Below are 26,723 nucleotides of genomic sequence, written 5' to 3'. Positions count from 1 at the left end.
ATTACGTGATAACACAGACAGTAGTACGGGTTATGTTGGGTCAGCCTGTAGCGAAGGCAAATACAGTGCAGGTTATGTTAGGGCAATTAAGCTGGGAGAGCCAAGGACGGCTGGGATTGGTTGGTGCTGTTGACAAGGCTGGAGGGGCGTCTTGAAGTCTGGCGAGGTAACAAGTGTACGGGGCACGCGCAGTGCCCTTGGGACGCGGGTTAATTAATTGTGGAGTAATGAGAGCGGGGATAAATTGGGGGAGTCGGCAATTGGAGCGGAGAGTTGAAGAGTGGCGAGAGCTTGGAGAAGGTTGTTGAAGTTGGAGAGCTTGGAGTGAACAGCGGGGGGGGGGGGGGGGGAAATTGAGGTTAGAGTCAACAGCGGGGAATTGAAGTATGGAGAGCTTGGAGACAGAGAGTTGGAGAGACAGAGTTTGGGAGACGGAGTTGGAGACGGAGCTTGGAAACAGCGTAGCGATAGCGGAGCTGATGAAGAGAAGCAGCCAGCGGTGGAGAGAGCGTAGCGATAGCGAAGCTGAACAGAGACGAAGCAGTTACCGGTGGAGAGAGCGTAGTGATGGTGATAGCGGAGAGCGGAGACGAAGTAGTTAGCAGTGGAGAGAGCATAGCGACGGTGATAGCGGAGACGAAGAAGTTAGCGGCGGAGTAAGCGAAGTGATCGTGGGGGAGTGGAGAGACAAAGGTGGTGAGCGAGTCGAGTGAAGCACGGCGAGCGAGCCGTGGCGACATGGATACTGTGGATTATTAAGGACATGCTGAGAGCTGTAAATAAAGCGGTGTTCGAAGAAAGACAGAAGTTGTCTGAGTGAAATCGAACACTACAATTGCAAGGCCTGCGGGCCACTGGTTTCCTTTAGTGCGGCCTCTCTGACGTGCTTCACCCCGACAATGGACAAAAGTGAAAACACCCGCCCCATCATCATCATCATCGTCGTCGTGTTGTGCCACAACCCGCAATGGTTTGAAATGGTGTGGAGGCCCTCACGCAGCTGATGATGTCCTATCGGCAAAAGTGGCCCCCCTTCCGCCATCCATGAAAATGAGTGAAGGACGCTGTGCTGCATTAATGTACTATCTCAATGTTGCTGCTCCCACGTGGTTAAATAAATAAAGAAGATCAACCGGAATGTGCTCAAGCCTGGTTGAATAAAGGACTTGCATCTGAACACACTCACGCGTGGTTAAAGTCTAAATGGAATCCGAATTAGACATTATGGTCATTAATCTCAACGGCCTATCCACGTGCTTAAATACAATACATTACTGTACAGTGTGGTCCAGATGTATCGTGACCCCCAATTAACATAATTGACCCCTAACATTTTAGTTCCTTTTCATATTCATTCCTGTTTTAAATCTTGCTTTAAAAATATATATACATTACATTTTAGAAAATTAATTGGGGGGTCACAAGACATTTGAACCACGCTGTACGATACGCACCCACCAAGGTTGTACACGTGCGAGCCTTTGCGTCCAAATCTACTGCTGGATTAACTCCTTCCCACACCCAGGGAGAACCCGGTTCAGTCTTATTGCTCCTGTTCAGCAGCAGGGGGCGATGATTTAGCAGGGCGGTGGTGACTACTACGCACGTGGCCTGGAATCCAGCGGCTTGCCGGCGAGGGGTTGGTGGATTACCACCACGCAAATGTTGTAAAACTCCCTTCCTCGTTGGGCGTCGAGGAGGTGCCGTACTATCGGAATCGGAATATGTATTTGTACTGGAGGAATCCGATGAGCTATAAAGCTCTTTTTTTATTACCCTGCCTCGCCAGGAGAAAAGCGGTACAGCAGATGTGTGGGCTCCGCCTGTTCCGTCTCGAAGTGATAGAGTGGGGGTTTTCTTGTGAGTCCATGAGTCTACGTCTCCTCACGTGGTTAAATAAAGGAGATCATACTCTTTGGTTCTTTGCAGGAATCCATACTCTTTGGTTCTATTCGGTAAAGTCACGTAGGTATAAAATAAAATAAATCACGACGTTTCGGGCGCGACACATTTCCCACCTGATGACGGACGCTTGTGTTGCGCCCGAAACGCCGCGATGTATTTTATTGTATACCTAACGTGACTTTACCGAAATAACCAAAGAGTATGGATTCCTGCAGTCACGAAAGCTTCAAATCAAGATTAAAGGAGATCAATCTCATTGCTTTAGCCCGTTTAAATCAGGTCAATCAGGAAACCGGATAACCTGGAGGAATTGGAAAAAACATTTAGACCTAACGGAGAATGGCTTGATGACAACATGAGAGATTGGTGACAGAAATATGTGCGCACTACTTCAGTATACTGTATTGGCACAAGGCAGAGAAAAGTGGAAAATAAATGACGAAATGTGCAGTGGACACCTACGGGCTATCTGCCCGTGGATCGTGATGATATGGAAATGTGAAGAAGGTCCGTTGCCCGAAACATCGCGTATTAGAGTCACAGTGTTATTGATCATTGTGTTGAGTTCATATTTATTTTCCAAATACGGTAATACCCCGATTTGCGTCTCTCCCCCTTCTACGTCGTTTCGCAAATACGTCGCCACTTTATTAACACCGCAACCCGATTTGTGTCGCCTCAATCCACACTTACGTCGCTGACAGCATCGTCCGTCCTTTCTCGTGTCCGTCTTCTCGGCCTACGCCTCCACCTGCCCTGGAAGTCGCTTCGATGTACGTTGTTTCAGCATCCGTCGCACCTTTCAGGAAAACCCATCCCCGACGTATACCGGGGCGTTACTCTATTGTCAATTATTTGACCACGTCCGTCACAAAATCCATGCGGTGCAGTGGAGCATTGTGGCCTTATCGGTAAAATCGCGATAGAAGCAGAAGTTAGTTTTTGTGTCTTCACATACGGTAGACATAAACATCTTATTTTATATTCATAGAATGACTTCGCTGTGTGTTAGTTCACCGGTCTATTCATTCAAAACCTGTTCATTTTTCACAGTGTTTATTAACATGGCCAGATTTTCTCAGGGCCCCACAGAGTTGAAGCAGAGCGACTTGGAACTATTGTAAGTCAGCCAATTTATAATTCCCTCTCTCCTCTGTGAATATGGGCCAGTTACAGATTGATCTGTAGTACCTCTGACTGTAGGAACGAGTGCTGTTAGCGAGCACCTATGAAGGCCGGCATGGCACACGAGGGGGTGGGTGGCCAGCACCACACCCGGCCGCATTTGTCTCCCTTGTGGCGATGTTTACACACCGCACCAGGTACTCATTTGATGCTGAATCGACCTAGAGAGAGACCAAGGTCCGGCACATATATTTGCTACTATTTGTCGAAATCGGAAATCGAACTCGTCGTAGCGCAGTGTGTGAAACACTACACGACCGCTCCCCACACACAACAACAACAACAACCGCCATTCGCCACTAAGTGGCGGTGACGTCACCACGAAGCTTGTGCCAAGCCATGTGCACCTTGAGGCCACGTGAAGTGTCGAACGCCGCGCTGGCAGGAGGTCACGGGGCAGACCCAGGTGCCACGGGTCAACTGACTGAGACGATTGGCTGATACACCACCTGTACCCCCAACTGTGCCAACCTGCTGTGCTTTAGCCACCCGGCGCTCCGCTCGTTGTTGTGAGCATCGCTCCTCCGCCCTCCGTTGTTGTTGGAGGGCGACTGCCTCCAACTGCCCAGTAACATCCTTCACGAGCCTCCTCCACAGAGGCCGATCTTGACACCGCTGGTACCAGTCATCGGCAAGTCCACTCAGCTCCACGTCCTCCTATACCACGTCACTCCATCTCTTCTCTAGCCCGTCCCGCGCCCGTTTAGCCCCCTCTATCCGGCCGAACAAAAGCTGTTTCGGCATGCTGTGGCTGGGCATGCGGGCTACATGAACCAGCCAATGCAGCCTTGCCTGCTGGAGGAGCTCACCGATGGGACTTGCCCAGATCTTTCAAGGATTTGAGAGCTCCTCACACAATCCAGCCTGGTTAAACCCAGGATGGATCGTAGGCAGGCCAGCCAAAATGTTTCTAACCGGCGAAAAAGTTCCATTAGGGGGGTCCACGTTTCGCAAGCGTAGTGAAGGGAGGGAATGACCGTGGCCGGGAAGACTTTAAGCTTCGTGCGGAGCGACAGACCAGGTAGCTTCCACACAGCGTTAAGCAACCGATGGAAAAATATTGCCACTCGATTGATTCGGAGTGAGACCTCTGCTGTTAAACTGGAGCCGGTCATAAGCACACTGCACAGGTATGGGAAACTCTCCACTCTCTCCACAACTGTCCCATCACCGTTTGGGAGTTGTGGGGGTGGAGTGTCCGATGATACAAAATACCCAGGCAGGTGCTTAGTTTTGGTGGGGCTGATAGTAAGGCCCCACCTCTTAGTGGCACGCTCCAGTTTCAGCAGCAGCATCTCCAACTCCTCCTCTGAATGAGCAGCAATTACCAAATCATCGGCATACATAACGTGGTTGACCAATAGGGAGCCATCCCTTGACCGCACCCGGGCATCGATCAGCCTCCCATTATATCTGTACCAAATGAAAATTCCTCCGGTACAGCTATTGAAGGCTGGCTCTGACTCCCGGCCACGTAGTTTTACCCGGGCCCACTCACCATCATGAAGGTCCTTAATGATCGTGAGCAGAGGATCAGGGACTCCGAAAGCACGAAGAACAACTCAGAGCCCAGGCCTACTGATGGCATCATAGGCCTTGACCAGGTCAATAAAGCAGAGATGTAGGTCTTGTTGGAATTCCCTACACCTCTGCTGTAGCAGACGGACAGAAAATATGGAATCTGTGCAGGACCGCCCTTTCCTAAAACCGCATTGGGGCTCCGCAAGCCTCTCCTCAGCGTGCCTAGCAAGGCGATGTTGAATAATCCTTGCCAGGACCTTTCCCAGCACACTGAGGAGTGAGATGCCCCTGTAGTTGTTACAGTCTGTGCGGCCCCCCTTCTTAAAGAGGGGGAACACCAGGGCATCCTCCCAATCCTGCGGAACCCGTCCAGTGGTCCAGACTGTTGTTATGATGTCATGTAGGGCAGTTTGTGCACAAACATCACCCTCCCTCAGCATTTCGCTTGGGAGATCATCTCTGCCCGGTGCCTTTCCTGGTCTCAGACTCTGGATCGCAATCAGTACTTCCTCAGCAGATGGCACCTCAGCCAGCCACTCACAGGGGGTGACTTCTTCTTCCAATATTTGAGGCACCGCAGCCTCAGCAGGGTCATCCCCACTTCGTGCCACGTTGTTTTCCTGGCTGATTAATTTCCTTTCCCCCAGGACCTCACAGAAATGCTCAGCAAATCTGCAAACCTGTTCCTAGGGGTCGGAGATTGGATCACCGTTTTTTCCCTAATGATGGTAATAGGTGTGGCGCTGCAAGTTACTTTTTTAATGGAGTTAAATAGGGATTTGTGATCGCGGGCTACTTAGGCAGACTCCCTCTCCTCAGCAACCCGCGACCACCACCCATCCTTGCAGCGCCTCACAGCTCTCCGAACCTCCGAGCGAAGGCTGCGGTAAGCCTCCTCATTCTCTAACGTGGGATGCTGTAGACGATTAGAGTGAGCCTCTCGCTTTTTCTCAACCATCCTGAACAGCTCCTCTGTCAGCCAGGGTCTCTGGGGAGGTCTGGACCGCGTACCCAAAGCAGCCATTGCAGCTGCATGAGTCACAGTCCTAAACCTCGCCCATTTACCCCCGACATCAGGAAGAGTGCGGGACGATGCCAACCCCAGCCGCAAGCGATGATGAAATTCTCGCTTGCAACTTTCATCAGCTAACTGAGACCAGGCCACCTTAGGTTGGAATGGGGTCCTGGGTGTACACCCACCACCGGAGTGGAAGAATGGCAGGCGCATCTTACAGATGACTAGTCGATGGTCAGAGGGCAGATCAGCTCCATGGTAGGTCCTGGTGTAAAGGACATGGGCTCGCATCTGCTGGTCCGTCACTATGTAGTTCAGCAGATATTCTTGCTCGGACCCGGCATGCATCCATGATGTTGTGTGGATGCGCCGATGCTGGAATAGCGTGTTGGTAATTACAAGCCCATGGGCTACACAAAAATCTAGCAGCCTCCTACCGTTGTTATTAAGCTGATCTGGCCCATGCCTTCCAATCATTCCAGACAAGGTGCCAGCATCATGACCAACTCGGGCATTGAAGTCACCCAACAAGATGACTCTATCCCGAGGGGCCACTTTAGTCAGCACCTGTTACAGGAGGTCATAGAAGGCATCTGACTCATCGGCCTTGCCTGCATCCCTCCACGGATGTTCGTTTTCGGTGGGGGCATAAGTAACCACGATCACCACTCCTCGCCTCTGGTTGATGGGAAGGCGAGCCCAAAATAGCCTGGGGCTTACAGCTTCCCACACCTCACCGCCACACTCCCACGCCCCCTTCATTCTTTGGTTCAGAAGAAGAGCCACACCCTGTTGTTTGGCATTCTCTTGCCCCGAGTAGAGGACTGTCCACCCCTTATGGTGGCAGGAGCCAGAGGCGGTCCACTGGACCTCCTGAATGCCACAGAGATCCAGGCGGTACCGGTCCAGCTCCCGACAGAGGAGTGGGAGCCTCTCCTCCACAGTGAGCATTCGAACATTACACGTGGCCACCCGTAGTGGCTTTTTGTTGTTTCTGGAGGAGCCCCGAGGGTAAAGATTCAATCTCCTAGCTCCGCCAAATGGGGTTTGGCCAGGAGACGTCATAGACGCCTGTCCCCCCGGGGCCTCTAGCACAAGTTATTAGTTAGATATTTCAGTCGTGGTTTAGTGGTAATTTATTGAAGGTGGAGGGTTTACCAGCCCCGTCCAGAGCCCCCATTTAGCCGCTGTGGTGATCACAGACGCCATGAGGGGAAAGGCCAATCGCAATTGGCCCTCCCCTGACGGCACTGTCCATGACAGCGTTGACCGTCCGTTACCACGAGGAGGTAGGGGGTTGTTTTGCCAGACAGTCTGTACATTCTACATTATAGACTGCCAGTACGATCATCGAGTTTAAGAACCAGGCTACAGTCTACATTATAAACTGCCAGTACACTCACCCAGCTTAATAACCATTGCTACAGTCTACATTATAGACTGCCAGTACACTTACCAAACTTAATAACCAGGCTACAGTCTACATTATAGACTTCCAGTACACTCACTCCGATTAAGAACCAGGCTACATTTCGATTTAAAGCTTTCGTGACTGCAGGGATTCATATTCTTGGTTCTTTCGGTAAAGTCACGTGGAAGGGAAATAATAAAATAATTAAAAATATATCTATCTACGTGACTTTACCAAAAGAACCAAAGAATATGAATTCCTGCAGTCACGAAAGTTTTAAGTCAATACTTCGTCTGTATATTTTGCGTTTCTCTTTCTCTCACCCACCGTGGTCGCGTGGATTTGTCTCCGAGTTCTCCGGGTTTTCCCTTCCACATTTAAAAATATGCGTTGAGAGTATTTTGCTCCTGCTTTAAATTCCCACGATGCTAAGCCACCTCGTTGAGCTATCATTTGTGGCCAGGTCGCTTCTGAAAAAAATCTATCCAGCCCAGTGGGCCTTACTTGGTAAAAGAAAATGTGTTTCGTTTAGTTTTGTCAACTCGTCAAACTTTAGAAAGATGTATAACTACGGGGCGGTGAACGCGAATTCTAACCCAGACGATCTCGCCAATGCTGGCTGATTGTCCCAGGTATAGCCATTAGTAACTCCCTGGAGTCACTCAATTACCTCAAAGATGGAACTATAAAATATATATTTAAATAAGTGTCACTTTTCTTTTAAAATATCTTAGGGGACTCGTGAGGAGGAATGGGGGGGGGGGGGTGATGGCAGGTGATAATTAGGCGACTCATAATTAACGAGACATTTTTTTGAGCGGGAAATGGAGCCATAATTTGGCTGTCATCGCCTTTTGACGAATATGGTCCCAGGAGACTGGGTTCCTTGTCCAACCCATGCCATATAAGCGTGGGTAAGGCCGGGCGATACTTCTGTGGCGAGAGAGAGAGGGAGGGGGACAGACACAGAGAGGGACAAAGGCGGACGAGGTATTTAAGTGTTGAGGTTTGAGGGTGAACGCTATCGCATAAGGTGCGGGGGAAGAGGTTGAGAAGAAATCCGAAGGAAATTTGCAGAGGTGGAAGGTGAGGAATGGTGAGAGAGAGAGAGAGAGGAGGTGAGGGATGGTGAGAGGGTGAGGGATGGTGAGAGAGTAAAGAGGTGAGGGAGTGAGGTCAGGGATTTTGAGAGCTGTGGGATGGCGAGAGCGAGGCGGTGAGGGATGGTGCGCGGGAGGAGGTGAAGGATGGTAAGAGAGATGGGATTAGGGATTTTGACAGAGTGAGGGCTGGTGAAATAAAGAGGTGAGGCGATTGAGAGAGGAGGTGGGGGAAGGTGAGAGAGAGGGAGAGAGGAAGGCGTGAGGGATGGTGAGAAGAGGAGGTGAGGGATAGAGAGAGGATGTGAGGGATGGTGGCAAAGAGGCGTGGGATAGCGAGAAAGAGCTGAGGTGAGGGATGGGTGACAAAGAGGTATGGGTGAGAGGAGGTGAGGGATGGTGAGAGAGAGGGGTGTGGGATGGTGACAGAGAGAGAGAGTAGGTGAGATATAGACGACGTGAGGGATGGGGAGAGTGAAAGGGGATTCGGGATATTGAAAGAGGTGAGGGGTGGTGATGCGGTGATGGTTATGGTGATGAGAGTGGTAATGTAACAATGGTGTTTTGTTGATACAGGTGATGTTCATCGTATTGGTAGTGGCGATGATGATTGCGACTTTGGTGATGATCGTGTTGTTGATGATACTGCTGCTGATGATTGTGACGATAGTGGTGATTGCGAGGACGTGATGCTGATGCAACCGTTACTGCTGCTGAGCAGAATATTATCCTGATAGAGATAATGCAGTTGTTAAGTAGATGATGACTGATGAAGATGAAAACGATGATAAATGAGGGGCGCCGTTGTGGCGAGATGTTATCGCCCTCGCTTGGTACGTCGGAGGTCGTGGGTTCGACCCCGACGCCTGTATATTTGGAAATTGCATGTTCTCCCCGTGGTCGCGTGGATATTGCTCCGGGTCCTCCCGTTTTCCCTCCACATTTAGAAGCATGCGTTTAGAGTAGTTTGTCTGATGTAAATATCCACGTGATAAGCCACTTTGTTGAGCTGTCATTTGTGGCCAGGTCGCTTCTGAAAAAGAGCCATATAGCTCAATGGACCTCACCTGGTAAAATAAAAATGAATCTAGTTTAGTTTAGAAAATAATGATGGTTACTATAACGATTTTGATGATGACGATGTCTATGATGTTGGATTAGTAGTTCCCAACGTTTCTGCACCACGGGCCAATGTCATCCCTCGACACATCTGCGTGGCATCACCACGCAGGAAAAACAATCTGGGAACTCAACACAATCGTCAATAACGTGGCCGTCAAGGGAAATACAGTACACACATACGTATGCTATTTAAATCAGCTTAAGCCTCCCGTAAATCACGTGGATTCGGTGTGGCCACTCCCACTCCGATTCTATCCCCTCTCCTCGCCGCCCCCTTTAAAAACAGACACCGCTCCGTGCAGCAGCGTCGGGGCCCTTTCTAGCCTCTTGCCCCGGAGTCTCAACTTTCCGAAACCCCTCTTCTTTGGTTCTTTCGGTAAAGTCACGTAGAATGAGAATAAAATAATAAATTGATAAAATAAAATAACACAATAATATTTTATCAATTTATTATTTAATTCTCATTCTACGTGACTTTACCGAAAGAACCAAAGAAGATGAATCATTGCAGTCACGAAAGCTTTAAATCGAAATTTTTTCCAAAACCCTTTGCTCCCGTTTCTCCGTTCCATTTCCATAATGCTCCTCTTCTTTCTTGCCTCTGCGTTCCTTGATTATAATATATTTTTTTCCATGCGTTACATCCTTGACTCTACGGGTACAGCAGTTGATAGTAAATATATGACGAATTTAATGACGCTTATACAAGGTGTTTGAAAGGCACGCACCCAATTTCAAAGCAGTATATTTCACGATGGCAACATGTTACAATTACACGAAAAGTTACAAACGGTTTAATGAGTTATCAAATTTTACTAACCATTTTATAAATGCTCTATGTGCCCTCCACCTGCTGTACGTCCCAAACGCCTCTCAAAGTGAAGTCTTCTTCCACTGAAGTCACCGCTGCCGTGATTCTGTTTTTGAGGTCATCCAGATTAGTCGCTAATGGTGGCACAAAAACACCACGGGTCTTTGATATATCCCTACAAGAAAAGGTCGCAGGGGGGATCTTGGCGGCCAAGAGTGTAGCGCCAATTCTTGGGGTTCCGTGCGACCTATCCAACGTTGAGGCAGTGTTGTCTAGCGAATGACTGAGGCTAGGGGCTGTCTGTGCGCTGGGAGAGGCATCTAGCGGTAATCATTTGAAACTCTGTGCCCCGCCCTCTATATGCCCCGCCCTCTCTATGACCCGCCCTCTCTATGCCCCGCCCTTTCAAGTGGTGAGAGTTTCATTCATGGGCGGTTCGTGGTTGCAGAGATATAGCGATTTCAAATCGGGTCTATTATTTTTAAACACCCTGTACTATGAAGATGATGATAATTATTAAGTGACGTTTTGGGCAACCGCCCTTGTTGACAACACATACATTCTCGACAGGACACAGATCCTCTGTGTGCTACGATGGAGGACCGTAGTCCGAAACGTCGCCTATTATACACACAATGGCGTTGACGAATGTGTTGAGTGTTTTTTGTTGTTGTTGTTGTTATTTGTACTTGTGCGTCACTGCCATCGCAGCAGCATCACCAAGGAATTTGGGTACAGCATCTGGAATGTAGTGAAAATAGTTTGCATCTGCAACAGTTCCGCAGAACCACTGATGTGTATTATTCTGATGGCTACTGCACTGCTGGTGATAACGATAATTGCGTATGGTGATGCTGCTGCTGATGATGCAAATGTCAATTATAAAAGTGATGATGATCGTGTCGATGATGCTGCCGATAATGATGCTGATGCTACAGCCGATTACAATGTTAACAACGATGCTGTTGCCGCTGCTGTTGATGCTACTGCTGCTGATGCTGCTGATGCTACTGCTGCTGATGCTGCTGCTGTTGCTGAGGGTGCTATACTGATTCTGCTGTCGATGATAACGCTGATGACGATGCTGATGCTACTGCTGACAATGATTCGAAATAAATGATTTTGATACATGCTTCAAATCGCTTTGGACTATTGTCATTGTAGTGCGTGTTTAGTGTGCCGCTACACTCTGATGTTGCAGGAGAAAACATTTATTAAAAAGTCGATTTAATTAAGTAGAACGCGTTGTCTATATTTATTTTTGTCGCTTTAAGATGTTCTGTGTTCAAATTTAGTTTGTTGCGGTTGCACCCGACTTAAGAGCCGCATGGCTCACAGGGCTATACCTAATAAATAAAACTTGATTCTGCCACCCTTAGAAAAATTTACTTGATGCAAAATCAGTCGGCCAACAACACAGTTAGACACTTGCCTGGCTGACCACGAATTTCAGAAGAGTGCTAAATTTCGTGTTCATCCTCTGGGTTTAACATACCAGCATAGACAGTGAACAAATACGAGGTACAAGGTGGCAGAAATACAAATACAGGGACACCAAGAGGCAAGAAGAGGAAAGACGGTCAGAGAAGCTTCTCTGTCCGTCTTGCCTCTTGGTGTCCCTGTATATGTATTTCTGCTACCTTGTACCTCGTATTTGTTCACTCTGTCTATGCTGGTGTGTTCAACCCAGAGGATGAACACGAAATGTAGCACTCTTCTGAAATTCGTGGTCCGCCAGGCAAGTGTCTAACTGTGTCGTTGGCCGACTGGTTTTGCATCACGTAATTTTTTCTTAGGTTTGTTGAATTCTCGTCTCTCATCTTCTTTTTGTATTTACCTCCGTGCAGTTTAATGCTCTCAATGTGTTGCGTTGATGTCACCCTATGTGCTCCCTCGCTCTTTGTCCCTGTATATGTATTTCTGCTACCTTGTACCTCGTATTTATTCACTCTGTCTATGCCGGTGTGTTCAACCCAGAGGATGAACACGAAATGTAGCACTCTTCGGAAATTCGTGGTGCGCCAGGCAAGTGTCTAACTGGGTTGTTGGCCGACTGGTTTTGCATTACGTAAATTTTTCTTAGGTTTGTTGAATTCTCGTCTCTCATCTTCTTGTTGTATTTACCTCCGTGCAGTTTAACGCTCTCTATGTGTTGCGTTGATGTCACCCTATGTGCTCCCTCGCTATTTTTTTTTTACACCTGATGGAGATCGCTTGTGTTGCGGTCGAAACGTCGTGATTAATTTTAATATAATTTCATGGTATTTCTACATACGTGACTTTACCGAAAAAACCAATGAGTAATTTATGCAGTCACGAAAGCTTTAATTCTTTATTGATTCTGCTACTGATGATTCTAGCCGTGGGTTTAAATCCAGCACTGGGGGCTGCGAGCCTTGGTGGATCTCACAAATGTGAAACTCACTTCCACATTGCGCGTCGAGGGGGAGCCATACCCTGGCTCGCCAGGAGAAGGCGGTACGGGAAAACTGTGAATTCCACCTGTTCCGTTTGTATGGGATAGAACGTTTCTCCGTCGCGTGCGTGTGGGTTTTCTCAGAGTGTTCCGGTTTCCTCCCACATGTAAGCTCTTAATGAATTGGCCGGTAACACCTTTAATACCCCCCGCACATCCGATTAGCACGGTTGGCCACGTACTGTGCAGGAGAAGTTCAACATACATACCAGTTACTCAATTGAGGCTGAGTGGACCTAGGGGAGGCCCTAGGTTACTTTCCCTCTCGTCTGGGATTCCTCCTCGCGTCTCCGAGTCGTTCTCTCTCTTCGAGAGCGAAGACTGTATACGTGTGTTTAATTTCTGTGCACATCTTTACGTCTCATTAATTATTATTTTTTGCTGATAGAGGAGAGATGAACGGGTCCAGGCCAGACCGCCCGTGGCTCCCACCGGCCGCAATTTGCGAGGTCGGGGACTTCTTCCTCAACTGCTCCGTCGCCTCCTCGCCGGCCCAGGTCCGCGCCGTCATCCAGGGCCTCCTCACGCTCCTCATCACCGCCACCGTCGCTGGCAACCTCCTCATCATCATCGCCGTGGCCACTTCGCGCCAGCTGAGGACCCAGACCAACGCGTTCATCGCCTCCATGGCCGTGGCGGACTTGCTCGTGGGGCTGACGGTGATGCCCTACAGCATGATGCGCTCCGTGCACCAATGCTGGTGAGTGTGCACACCCATTAAGTGACGGTGACGTCGCCACGGCTCTCTGTGCCAGGCTATGTGCACTTTGAGGCCACGTGAATTGTCGAAGGCTGGCTGACAGGAGGTCACGGGGCAGAGCCGGGTGACATGGGTTGACCCACTGAGATGAATGGCTGCTGCACCACCTGTGCCCCCTGCTGTTCCAACCTGCTGTGCTTTAGCCACCCGGTGCTCCACTCGTCGTCGCGAGCGTCGCTCCTCCGCCCTCCGTTGTTGTTGGAGGGCGACTGCCTCTAACTGACCAGTAGCGTCCTTAAATATCCTCATCCATAGAGGCCGATCTTGACACGGCTGGTACCATATAGCGATACATACATATAGTTACTAACACCATATAGATACTTACAATTAGATAGAGAGATATATCGATCCACACAGAGAAGTAAAAATACATATAGGTAAAACATGATGCGCTCCGTGCACAAATTCTGATGTGTATACGTAAACCAAACAAAAGACAAAGATCCCCCGTATAGACACAGGATGTCGTGGCAAGTGTTGATAGCGAGTCACAGCTATGTAGGGGGCCGTCCATAAATGACGTCACGCACCTGGGGGGGGGGGAGTCAGACATTTGTGACGATGTGTGACGAGGGGGGGGGGGTTGAGAAATGTGACGTCACATAAAAATGCGCAACTTTAAATAAATATAGACAACACGTTCTAGTTAATTAAATATACTTTTTAATAAATGTTTTCTCATACAACATCAGAGTGCAGCGCCACATTAAATACCCACTACAATGACAATAGTTTAAAGCGATTTGAAGCATGTTTTATATTTTTTTTGGGGGGGGGGCGGGGGAAGAGCTTTGTGACGTCATATTTGAGGGGGGGTCTGACTTTTTATGACGCCGTGTGACGAAGGGGGGGGGTAAAAAATCGTCTAAAATCGCGTGACGTCATTTATGGACGGCCCCTAGGCCGAACGACGTTCGAGGGGGTGGCACGAGGTCACGGGACAGAACCACGCCCAGTCGCCTTTGTCTTCCTGACTCGACCGAGGGGAGAGCGGCTAAGGACCGGTTCAGATATCGCTCTCAAAATAACAGAATGGCCGTGGGGGGCAACGGTAACCGTTTTTTACAATGCGGTTACCAGTCACGAGATAAGTAGGACTTAAATAACAACACGTGTAAATAGAGGGTTTTGGGTTAGATCGCGTAAATACAAATGTGTCGTTCAACCTGCCACCACCCGACAAAGTCAATTAGTAAGGTTTGTCACCTTACTAATTGACACGTGTATATTTACGCGAATTCACCCAAACACCTCCATTATGGATGACATTTGTCGCGAAAGCCTACGTGTTAAACAACCTTCCTGCATGGTTACTACTAACAAACAAAAAACAAACTTCAACACATTTGTCAATAACAATGTGGCCTTAATAATATATTATATATGTAATTAAAACAAATACATATACGTAACAGGTTACGTTTCGGGCAATGGCCCTGCTCACAGCCACATGGAACGCAACATCGCCCAACGATGTCCTCGCCAGGTACTACGGGCGCACGTTCTGCAAGGCGCACACGTGCCTGGAGTACGTGTTCACCACCGCCTCCATCCTGCACCTGGGCGCCATCGCCTTCGACCGCCACACGGCCATCTGCGACCCGCTGCGCTACCGCCAGAGGATCACGCCGCGCCGCGTGGCCCACCTCCTGGCCGCCTCGTGGCTGCTGCCGTTCCTCTACGTGCCGCCCGTGTCGCTGGGCTGGAACGTGGTCGGCGTGGAGGCGGCGGCACGTCGCCTCTCGTGCCCCGACAGCTGCGTGGTGCTCAAGAACGTGGGCTTCGCCCTCGTCGACACGTGCTGCGCTTTCTTCGCGCCCACCGCGCTCATGCTCGTGGCCTACGCCAAGATCTACCGGGTGGCGCGCAGGCAGGCGAGGCAGATCGCCGCGTCGAGCACCGGCACCGCGTCGGTGGTGACCGCCAGCGTGAAGCAGCAGCAGCAGCAGCAAAACCACCTCCAAGAGCAGGGCAATGAGCAGCAGGCGACGTTTAGGAGGACCATGAAGCGCGAACACAGCGCCACCAAGACGCTGGCCATCATCCTGGGCGCCTTCATAGTCTGCTGGTGCCCGTACTTCGTGGCGAGCGCCGTCGACCCGTTCGTGGGCTTCAGCACGGAGCCGGCGCTGCTGAGCGCCACGCTGTGGCTCTGCTACGCCAACTCGGCGCTCAACCCCGTGCTCTACGCCGCCTTCAACCGCCGCTTCAGGGCCGCCTTCAGCCGCATCTTCTGCCGAGGGAAAGGGAACGCGGCGGTGGTGGTGATGGTGGCCGCGGCGTGGAGGGACAGACGCCGGCCTCGACCTCCTCCGCCCGCGGCCCCGGAGGAAGAGAGCGACTCCTGATGGAGACGGGGGTCCGGTGTCAGGAGGCCTGCTCAGGAATGAGTTTCCGATGGTCAACATTTCGGAATGTCGGAATAATTGCGTATTGGGTCATCTCAGTTTCGGATATGTTTCGGATTTTCCCGATTCGGAAAAAAAAACAGATCCTTTTTTTCTTGTATGTATGTACGTTGAACTTCTTTCGCACGGTACGTAGCCAACCCTGTTAATCGGAGGTGCGGGGTGAAGAACAACAAACTTGACGCAAATAGGTGTGTGGGGTAAAACGTTGCGTGTGGTAAAATGTTTTCAGGAGCTAGAGGCCAACGTCGAGGTCCTGCTGGCCACGACGAGAGGGCTTCAGGAGAGAGATGATTTAGTTTTGCTCTCCCTCCTTCTCCGTTGAAGGAGCCCAGAGTACAATCGTTTTATTATATGGGCCATGGTTTGTGTTGCGTGGCCACCATCGCCCGACTGTGGTTTTACCTTCAATTTTCCGTCACGTAAACTGATGTCAAAACTGTTTCTGTGCGACCTTTAGCGACGTCACCGATGCCACGCGCCACAAACTTACATCCAGAAAAAACGTGGTCGTGACTTCATTTTCGTGACATCACTCCCAGTTTTCCAATCGATGCAAAAAAGAACAACGTTCTTTGGATCGTCCGATATTTAGTTAAATTTATGCCTGATGCTGTATTGGGATTTTTTTTCCTATTCATCCCAAAAATTCGGGAGCATATCCCGCGGGCCGACCCACACATTGCTGAAGTGGAATAACCTTGGGCAACATCAACGCCTACTCACAGACCGGTGCTGAGTGACCCTTGTGATGCACAGGGACAGCTGCCATCAGGGTGTCCTCTAGGCTAAAATAACAACACCCCCCTCCCCACCCAACTACAGTTGGGGTATTAGAATTAATGAGATGAGAAGTTCAAGATTTGAAGCTTTCGTGACTGCAAGGATCCATACTCTTTGGTTCTATTCGGTAAAGTCACGTAAAAGTATAAAACAACAAAAATAAAAATAAAAAATTCACGACGTTTCGGCCGCAACACAAGTGGCCTTCATCATGATGCTGCTTGTTAACTACCAGTGAAACGTCTAACCAGATTGTTACGTGTGTGTATGGGTCGCTCTCCGGAATCACACAGGTGGTGCTGATGAAGCGGTAATACATTGCCGCCGTGGTGACGAGATGTTAACCACCTCGTCTGGTATACAGGAGGTCGTGGGCTCGATTCCGACTCTGACGCCTGTATATTTGAAGTTTGCATGTTCTCCCCGTGGTCGCGTGGAGTGTTTGTCTGCTATACATTTTCACGTGATAAGCCACTTCGTTGGGCTATAATATGTGGCCAGGTCGCTTCGAAAAAAGAGCCATATAGCTCAATGGGCCTTAGCTAGTAAAAAATAATAGTCATGACCAGGGAAATGTCGAACCAGACTGTTACGCGTGTGTGTGGATCGCTTTCCAGGATCACACCGGTGGTGCTGATGAAGCGTTTATACATTGGCGCCGTTTGTTCATCACATGGCAACTTTATTAATTGTAGGAGGTGTTTAAGACGCAACATTTTACTTAAGTGGCGATCCGACACAAACATTAGTGACGAATGTTGTCAACCCCTTTGAGATATAAAGGAGGGTTTACGCACCCTATAGATGCAAACCTTATCCTTGAAATCGCTATCCTTACTCAGGGCTGGATTATATACACAGGATAGAGAGATTGTGTGTGTACATACTGCTTTCTAATAGTTGATACGCGATACCGGTGGCCTGTAGCACTCATAAATCATAGAGATTAAAGCTGAAGCATCATTACTATGCGTTGTGTTACCCGAGCTTAATTTCAGCCGGAGTTGTTGGGGGCTGAGCTCCGGAAAATATACAGGCCGACCACCCCCCCTCCTCCCCCTCCACGTGGACGTGTTGGTTGGCATGGCTCCAAGCGTGGCTTATGAGAAGAGGAATAGTCATGGATGTTTGAATACTCTCTGGATAATACAAAACTACACTTAAAAAAAATACATATATATCCTAGGTAAAACTCACCGAGCGATATACCCTCTCAATTATCCACCTAACCTCACCGCCCACCTGAGACCATCGCCTGTCCTCTCACCTGGGCGCTTTCCTTCCCGTGAGCCGCCCACACCACCAACACTCACACCCACACGCGCCACCTCTCTGTCCCATGTCGCCCGCGATTAGAGGCGTGAACTCGCCAGGGGCGTCCCTCTAAGTCTAATTAGTGCTAATTGCCTATTAGCGCATGGATGCAGGGTGGAGGAGAAGGGTGGGAGTTAGAGGATCGGATGGTAACTGGGGTGGAGGGGGGGGGTCTGTTTATGCATAAATAAGAGTGACCTAGTAGTCACTCGCAAACATCAGGACAAGGTGAGTGGGAGTTTTAGAAGGATTTTGACGGTGGAAGTTTGTGTCTGTTTATAATGCTTCAGGGTTTATCAATGCGTGTTGAACGTATATGACGGGTAGAATACAAAAATGAATGGTACAAATAAAAGCATACCGTAAGTTAATGAAAATTAATAAATAAATAAAACTTACAGCACGAGATGTTGACTACCTCGCCTGGTATGCAGGAGGCCGTGGGTTCGATCCCGGCCCTGACGCTTGCTGTATATTTGCGTGTTCTCTCTCCCTGTGGTCGCGTGGATTTTTATCCGGGTCCTCTGGTTTTCCCTCTACATTTAGAAACATGCATTTAGAATATTTAGCTGCTATGAATTTCCACGTGATAAGCCACTGATCTATACAGCTCTTCTCAAAAAGAGCTGTATAAATCAGTGGGCCTTACCTGTTAAGAAATAAAAGAGAAATAAAATAAGCGTTAATGATCAGATTTGACTGATGCCTGTGCCGGTTATGGGACACAATCAGAGACCGAGCACTCTCAGTTTATGAATTTCACAGAAATGCAATGACCCAAAGCCTTCAACGCTGATGCGCCAATTGCTGAAAGCGAACACCTATTCAGGGACGCAACCGCTAACATCACGACAAACCGCATTTGTCTCCTCGCCGTCAATATTTTAACCACCACACCAGCCACTCATTGACGCACCTCCGATTAGCACGGTTGGCCACGCACGGTGAAAAAGAAGTTCAAACTCGAGTACATTTAAGGCTGAGTCGATCCATCGGAAGCCCAGGACCGATTCGGTTATAAACTCGCCATTGATTGTATCTGTGGCCGAGAACCGAACTCAGGCAACGGGGTTCGTAGTGCAACGCACCCAACCCCTTGGGCCACCGCTCCGCACATAAAGAACAAAGCCAAAGATCTCCCGTATAGCCTTAACAGACTGTAGGAGTAAGGTCTGTTAGCGAGTAGCCCCTATAAAGGCTAACACGGCACACGAGGGGGTGGTGAGAGTAGCACCACACCCGGCCGCCTTTGGCTCTTCGGTGTTTTTTCTTTTTAAACACCGCACCAGGTACTTATTTAAGGCTGAGTCGACCCAGGCAAATATCTTCCGTGTCGCCTTAACAGACTGTTGGAGCAAGTGCTGTTAGCGAGTACCTATGAAGGCCGGGACGGCACACGAGGCGGCGGGTGGTGAGCACCACGCTGCGTTTGTCTCCCTAGTGGCGATGTTTAAACACCGCATCAGGTTGCTCATTTAAGGCTGAGTCGACCTAGGGGAACTCGCACACCCGCATACTCAATTCTAGATTTGAAGCTTTTGATGAAGGCCGCGTGTGTTGTGGCCGAAACGTCGTGATTTTTGTTGTTTTATTTTTTTACCTACGTGACTTTACCGAATAGAACCAAAGAGTACCCGCATACTCCTTCATGAACCCAGGCTCACGGCCCGCTCTGCCCCACCCCGCCTTGACGCCGTCTCGTCGTTTGACCGTGGAGCGGTTGTAACCTCCTCCGGGTAAATGCTGCCGGCACCGAAGCGCTCCTCAAGGTCCACGCCGCTCAGTGACGGCTCTAGCGCGAGGCGCGCCTCCAAAGACGCCCCCCGGCAGCACGCGGAAGAGAGGGCGCGCGACACCCCGAGAGTACATCACGAATCCCGAGAAGCTCGTTCTCGACCCACGTGTCTCAACACCCGCAGGGCCGCTCCTTCCTCCAGCTGCCGATGAGAACCTCGTCCATTCCCCCATCACGTCCCTCACCTCCACGCGTCCCTGGCCACAAATTGATAGCTCAATGAAGTGGCTTATCATCCGGAAATTTACGGCAGTCAAATACTCCACTAACCCGGTTACCCGAGTTAAATTCCCGGCAGCGGCCAACATCAGTGGATAGTAATATCTACAAAGCGATCATTGGCCTCTCCTAGGTCGGCTCTGTCTTGCATGAGCGCCCGTGAGGTGTATAACACATTAGCAATGGGGAGACAAAGGCGGCCGGGCGTGGTGATGCTGACCACGCCACCCGATTCTAGAGAGGAGAGATGAAGACGCGAGATATAGAGAGACACGTTCAACGAAGACACACATACATGCATGTAGGTAGGGACATGAGAGAAGAGAGATGCGGGGCAAGATTGGCGCTCGTGTAAATTCGCCGTCACGTTCGTTTGTGTTTGACTTTGAGTGAGATGACAGATGATAGATAAATTTTGATTTAAAGCTTTCGTGACTGCAGGGATTCATGTTCTCGGTTCTTTCGGTAAAGTCACGTAGAAGGGAAACAATAAAAATGATAAAACAATACAATTCTCACGACGTTTCGACTGCAACACAAGCAATCATCATCAGGTGTGAAAACCTAAGCAAGACAATTTTTAAAAAGTGGCGGTTTTTTTTAACGTTCACATTTTCTTGCTGTGGTTTTCACACCTGATGATGATTGCTTGTGTTGCAGTCGAAACGTCGTGATAATTTTATTGTTTTATATTTTTATCATTTTATTGTTTCCCTTCTACGTGACTTTACCGAAAGAACCAATAATATAGATGATAGATAGTGCAGCTCTATTTTAATTCATAAATCTGGAACCCACACTTGAGCCGCGCACTTTTACGTATGTATGTATGTTGAAGCCTCTTTCGATAGTTGTTTTGATTAGGTCGCGTAAAAATGAATGTGTCGCAAACCCGCCACCACCCGACACAGGCACTAAGTAAGGTTTGTCACGGAAACAAAACATGCCAATTTGGTACTACCGGTGTATTGGAAGAGTACACCCACAACACCCACAACATCTATAATTGGAGTACGACGTTTCGCTGGCAATTACAACCAACTTCATCAGGCGATCTGCCAGAATTATTTTATCGATCTAACCCCCCCCCCCCCAAAAACACATTTTATGGATAATATTGCTTGAGAAAGGCTACGTGTTGAACTTCTTTCGCACCATACGTAGCCAACTGTGCTAATCGGAGGCGCGAAATAAGTAACGATACTGTTTACTAGGAGGTGGGGGGATTTCAGATTAAAGGATTTAGTTTAATTTTTTTTTACAATTTAGGATTTTTTGATTTTGGCATATCTCCATTTTATGCCACGTTAAAATGTATTTGTGCTAACAGTAATGACGTCACCCGATGCCACGTGACGTATGTATGTTTTTAAAATACTCTTTTATCACAATTTTCAAATTGATATAGAGAAGCGCTTGTCATTTTTTTGACTTTCATGAAGGCTTACTTGCTAACTCTTCCCTTCCTTTTTTTCGTCTTTAAGACTGTTTTTAAAAAATGATTATTATTATTAAAGCTTTTATGTAACAACTACCGAGAGCCTATGACTGCCAGTCGCGCCTTACCGGTTGAAGGGTCTTCCGTCACAAAGAGCTGCCCGAACGCGACTAATGTTGAACTTCTTTCGCACCGTACGTAGTCTACCGTGCAAATATGGAGAGGTTTCGGGGAAGCAAAGGACAAGGAACGAACACGCCGCACTTGGTGTGGGGGTGGTGGGGGCCGTAATCGTTTGCTCGCTCGGTGTGTGTTTTCAGTTTTTTTTATTTAGTGTGCCGATCTTTGAAGGTGCATTGAAAGAAGAAAAAAAAATCTCGGTGTGTGCCGACCCCTCTTAGCGCCTCCTCGCCCCCCCCCCTCGGGTTCAACCATGAGCTCGGAGGGACACACCACGGGCCCCGCGTGCTCCCTCTCGCACGGCCTCAACTGCTCCCTGCCCGGCCACTCCGCGCACGCGGCCGCCGCCGTGGCCGCTCTGCTCGCGGCGACCACGTGCTGCACGGTGCTGGGCAACGCCGTCGTGGTGGCCGCTGTGGTCACCTTCAGGTATCCACAGAAAAGTCACAGATGGTGTCTCCCCCCACCTCCCCCCACTCCCCACCCACCCCCAATTCCCTTGTAGGCGTTAACAGACTGTTGGGGCAAGTGCTGTTCGCGAGCACCTATGGGGTGGGTGGCCAGCATCACGCCCGGCCGCCTTTGTCTCCCCAGTGACGATGTTTACACATCGCACCAGGTATTAATTTGAGGCCGAGTCGACCTAGGGGAGGCCCAGGACCGGTTCAGATGATTGTTACTGTGGCGTTGGTCGGGAGCGGGAATCGATCTGGTAGCGCAGCACGCTAGCCGTTGCACGACCGCTCCCCCACCAGACAAAGACAAAGACAAAGATCTCCCGTATAGCCTGAACAGATTGTTGGGGCAAGTGTGCTGTTAGCGAAGATAACTTATGAAGGCCGGCACGGCACACGAGGGTGTGGGTGGCCAGCACTACGCCCGGCCGCCTTTGTCTCACCCAGTGGCGATGTTTACACATCGCAACCAGGTAGTCGTGAGGCTGAGTCGACCTAGGGGAGGACCGTTCACAGGTGTTGGTCGTGAGCGGGAATCGAACCCGGGTCGCCGGGTTCGTAGAGCCGTGCGCTAACCGTTGCACAACGCACACGGTGCCTGGTCCGGACAGGGCTTTGCAAAAGCTCCCCAGAACGTGAAGCGAAACGTCGGACTTTCTGCCCGAACAATACTCGCTCCACGGGGTAGAGCTACAGGGATAGGGTTTGCCGCGACGTAGTTTGTTCACGATACGATATGAGATCGCGATGTCAGTTTCTTATCGCTCGCCAAGAACAAGCAATGGGTGAGGAGTGTGTCCAGCGAGGAATTCAGCTCCGCGTTTGCGGGCCCCGGGCGGGAGGATTGGTGCCATCGCACGTTCGTGATAGGCGGTGACAGCGGGGGCTTGGGGGAGAGGGATTCACCCAACGATTGACCAGGGCGGCCGCTGGGTTCCGATCCGCGAACCTCTACAACAGGGGTCGGCAAACCTGCGGCTCCGGAGCCGCATGCGGCTCTTCGAGGGCTGTAGTGTGGCTCTCGAAATGGCTCTTCTTGTTATGTTGGTTATCGACTCCTGACCATGGTCCTTAACCTGCGGCTCTTTAAGGGTTGCTTCGTGACGTTTTTATTAACGACCGTCTCGTATTTACATGCGTTGCGGCTCTTGAAATATTGAGAGTTTTTTTTTTACCACATTCGAAAAAAAATTATCTTCTTGCTAAAACAAGCGGCAGACGGCCCCAGCGTTCGTCCACGTGCGGTCAGACCTTGGGAGCTTCGGTCCCGGACAATCGTCTGGATGGGTAACCACCGCCCGCGAAAGCCGGGTGCCAGTCGGAGCCGTGGAGAGCAGCGTGGCATCGTCCACCCCTTGCTCTGGGCTACCCTCCCCCTAACCCCCTGACCCTGACCCTGACCCCCCCCCCACCGACCTTCAGACAACTCCAGACGCGCACCAACGCCTTCACGCTGTCTCTGGCCGTGGCCGACCTTCTGGTGGGCCTCCTGGTCATGCCGTTCAGCGCCACGCGCTCGCTGTACGGCTGCTGGTTCTTCGGGCCGACCTTCTGCAAGGTGCACACGTGCATGGACTTCCTGTTCACCACCTCGTCCATCTTCCACCTGTGCGCCATCGCCTTCGACCGCCACGTGGCGATCTGCGACCCCCTGCGCTACGGCGCCCGCGTGAGCCGCCGCACGGTGACCCTGCTCGTGGCCCTGTGCTGGCTCGTGGCCCTGCTCTACGTGGTGCCCATCATGCTCGGCTGGAACCTGGTGGGGATCGAGGAGGAGGTGGCGCGCTCATCCTGCCCGGGCAACTGCGAGCTCTACCTGAACACCGCCTTCGCGCTTACGTCCGCCGCGTGCGGCTACTACGCGCCCATGGTGGGGATGGTGGTGGCCTACGCGAGGGTCTACTCCGTGGCGAGGGCACAGTCGCGACGCGTCCGCGCGGAGGCCAACAGGGGCCACGGTGCGGGTGAGTGTCAGCATGGCGACGATGCTGCCGAGAATAAAAAAAAGACAACAGCGTGCGCAGGGATAGCTCGATATGCGTATAGTCGATAAAGGAATGTTTCGGTAGAGTGAACTCTGGAATTTTTTTTTAAAAAACATGATTTTACACAGAAAACTAAACATAAATAAAATAATAATTAAATACACTGAAATTAATAAGTGAATAATACGTTCGGCAATATAAATAAGAATATTACTGATAGGAAATGTAGTGGACTGGAAGCCCAACCGGGATTAATTCACAGGAGGCAGGGGATTAATTGTGTATGTCTGTGGATGTCTGTCCACGTTTATCCGGACATTCGGATATAAACAATGGGAGGGGTGGGGCTGGGTGGAGAGGGGAGTGTAGGGAGGGGCTGGGTGGGGAGGGGCTGGGTGGGGAGGGGAGGGGGAGGAGGGGCTGGGTGGGGAGGGTGGGGCTGGGTGGGGGGTGGGAGGGGTGGGGCTGGGTAGGGTGGGGCTGGGTGGCGAGGGGCTGGTCACCCCGTGGTGCCCTTATAAAACTCAACGTTTGACCTACTCACGCCGGCTTGTGCCCGCCCTCACAATCGGGCATATTTGTGGAATACACCACGTGGTGCCGCCGTTGACCCTGGCCATTGACCAAGCAACCCAACGTTCCTACCAGCTCCCTCCGCAGGAATGTGTTATCCAGGTCCTCTGGGTTTTCCCTCCACATTTATAAATACGCGTTCATAGTATACATTTCCACACGATGAATCACTTCGTTGAGCTATCATTTGTGAAAGAGATACTGTAAAAAGCTCAGTGGGCCTTACCTGGTAAGATAAAAAAAAAGTTGTCTCATTTATATATATATTAAGTTTATTTGTTTACCTTTCCTAACTTCAAACTAGATTCGAAGCTTTAATAACTGCAGGAATTATTCTTTGGTTCTTTCGGTAAATAAATAAAATAATAATAGAATACGACGTTTCCTAACTGATCGTTTTTTTTGTATTGTTGGTTATAACGTTCTGACCTCCGTGCCCTCCACTGGACGTCTGTGAAAAAGAGCTTCATGTCGGATTCCTCCTCCAGTATAATAAGTAATATTTAAAAATACCTTGTTTTAAACACACTGTAATGAAATGTACCGTACAAGTAATGGCAGAACTCCAGGAAGTGGCCCCGAAGCTTGCCATAGCTTAAGAGACTGTAGTGATATACAGCCGACGTCAGTTGAGCGTGAACAATTAGACCCAAGCCGAAACATAACATATAAAAAAGATTGCTTTAAAATATATATTTTTATTTTTAATGATAGAATATAGTATTGTCATCAATATGACATACGTATACCAAGTTTGCAGTCGATACGACATTGGGAAGTGGGTTAAAATTGAGTTACAAGATTTGAGGATACGACAACAACAGTGAGTTTATAAAAAAAAAAGCTTGTAAAATAATGTTTAAAAATATATTTTTTTATTTTTAATGATAGAATATAATATTGTCATCAGTATGACATAAGTATACCAAGTTTGCAGTCGATACCACATTGGGAACTGGGTAAAAATTGAGTTACAAGATTTCAAGATACGACAACAGACAGAGTGAGTTAAAGAAAAGCGTGTAACAATAATACAGATTTCCGATTCTCATCAGACGAGCGGGCTGGAGGCAAACAAAAGGCGAGGACGTCACTCAGGCGCGAGCACAACGCCACCAAGACGCTGGGCATCATCATGGGCGTCTTCCTCGTCCTCTGGCTCCCGTACTACGCCTCGAGCATCGCGAGCGCCTTCTCCGTGAGCGGCGCCATCGATCCCGTGGCGTGGGACGCCTTCTTCTGGATGGGCTACTCCAACTCGGCCATCAACCCCGTCTTATACGCGTGCTTCAACCGCAGCTTCCGCGCCGCCTTCCGCCTCCTGCTCAGCCGACGTGCGTTCAAGGCGAGCGCCAGGCGGCTAGACCTGAGCGAGTCGTGAAACGGCACGCGGTAATGATGGGGCGGGGGGGGGTCGGGGGTTCGGCTCACAGGTTGACTTTGTTCAACCTGCAGCTGAAGAACTCAGAATAAAAATATTTCATTCATACTGGAGGAATCCGATGAGCTATGAAGCTCTTTTTCACTAAACTAACAATTTTTATTTTACGAGGTAAGGCCCACTGATCTGTTAGCTTCTTATTCAGAAGCTGTAGAGGTCGCTTCTGAAAATGAAGTGATGGAGGTTGATGGTGGTGGTGATTGTGTTGAGTGAGAGGTCACTCAATCTCCTCTACTGCCCCCCTCGTGTTTAAAAATTAATTGGCGTGTATTGAGCGCTTATTTGCATGCCCCAGCATCGCAAAGCTCCTTACATCTCAATAATTCCAAACAGTCGGTTTTATCATTTTATCGCGAAACTAAACTTTTTCTTTTACCAGGTAAGACCCACTGAGCTATATGGCTCTTTTTCAGAACCGACCTGGCCACAAATTATAGCGCACCGAAGTGGCTTATCGCCTGGGAATTTATAGCAGCCAAATACTCTATAAACGCGTGTTTCTTCTAAATGTGGCGGGGAAAAAACCGGAGGCACCGGAGAAAACTCCACGCGACCACGGTGAAAGAGAGACACCGCAAACTCCAAATATACAGCGGGCGTCAGGGTCGGGATCGAACCCACGAGCTGCTGCGTACCAGGTGAGGTAGCCAACATCTCCTAGCCACTGCGGCGACGACCTCCCGATGACAGCTGTCCCCTTGTGCACAGCACCAGCCTGCAAGTGGGCATCAGTCTGGCGGTAGAGGGCGACGTCGATATTTGTGAACTGCAATTCGTTTGCGAGGTGTTTTTTTCCCAACATTGGAAAACTTGGACCACGACG

General features: G+C 49.7%; 2 protein-coding genes across 2 annotated transcripts; both read left to right on the top strand.

Moving 5' to 3' along the window:
* The first annotated feature begins 12,325 nt into the window (after positions 1-12,325).
* LOC116944332 (trace amine-associated receptor 365-like) lies at positions 12,326-16,584 on the top strand. Its single transcript, XM_032957894.2, has 2 exons — positions 12,326-13,248; positions 14,756-16,584. Exons 1-2 carry the CDS (start codon positions 12,942-12,944, stop codon positions 15,655-15,657), a joined length of 1,209 nt encoding a protein of 402 aa, XP_032813785.1. The 5' UTR covers positions 12,326-12,941; the 3' UTR covers positions 15,658-16,584.
* Positions 16,585-21,699: 5,115 nt separating this feature from the next.
* Positions 21,700-25,845, top strand: LOC116944333 (trace amine-associated receptor 365-like). The gene is made up of 3 exons (XM_076068641.1): positions 21,700-21,875; positions 23,324-23,880; positions 25,479-25,845. Exons 1-3 carry the CDS (start codon positions 21,700-21,702, stop codon positions 25,838-25,840), a joined length of 1,095 nt encoding a protein of 364 aa, XP_075924756.1. The 3' UTR covers positions 25,841-25,845.
* Positions 25,846-26,723: the final 878 nt, after the last annotated feature.

This window comes from Petromyzon marinus, chromosome 21 (assembly GCF_048934315.1).
Source record: "Petromyzon marinus isolate PM22_M1 ecotype Great Lakes invasive population chromosome 21, UKy_Petmar_22M1.pri1.0, whole genome shotgun sequence".
NCBI lineage: Eukaryota > Metazoa > Chordata > Hyperoartia > Petromyzontiformes > Petromyzontidae > Petromyzon > Petromyzon marinus.
Note: the sequence above shows the minus strand (reverse complement) of the source record. Positions and strands in the feature narration are given on the sequence as shown.

Bases quoted from the DNA above. Each gene is read 5' to 3' on its own strand.
- LOC116944332 (XM_032957894.2), top strand. From the start codon at position 12,942: ATGAACGGGTCCAGGCCAGACCGCCCGTGGCTCCCACCGGCCGCAATT. The intron at 13,249-14,755 runs GAGTGTGCACAC...CCCTGCTCACAG, and splicing joins CTCCGTGCACCAATGCTGGT to CCACATGGAACGCAACATCG.
- LOC116944333 (XM_076068641.1), top strand. From the start codon at position 21,700: ATGAGCTCGGAGGGACACACCACGGGCCCCGCGTGCTCCCTCTCGCAC. The intron at 21,876-23,323 runs GTATCCACAGAA...ACCGACCTTCAG, and splicing joins GCCGCTGTGGTCACCTTCAG to ACAACTCCAGACGCGCACCA. The intron at 23,881-25,478 runs GCGACGATGCTG...GTTAAAGAAAAG, and splicing joins TGCGGGTGAGTGTCAGCATG to CGTGTAACAATAATACAGAT.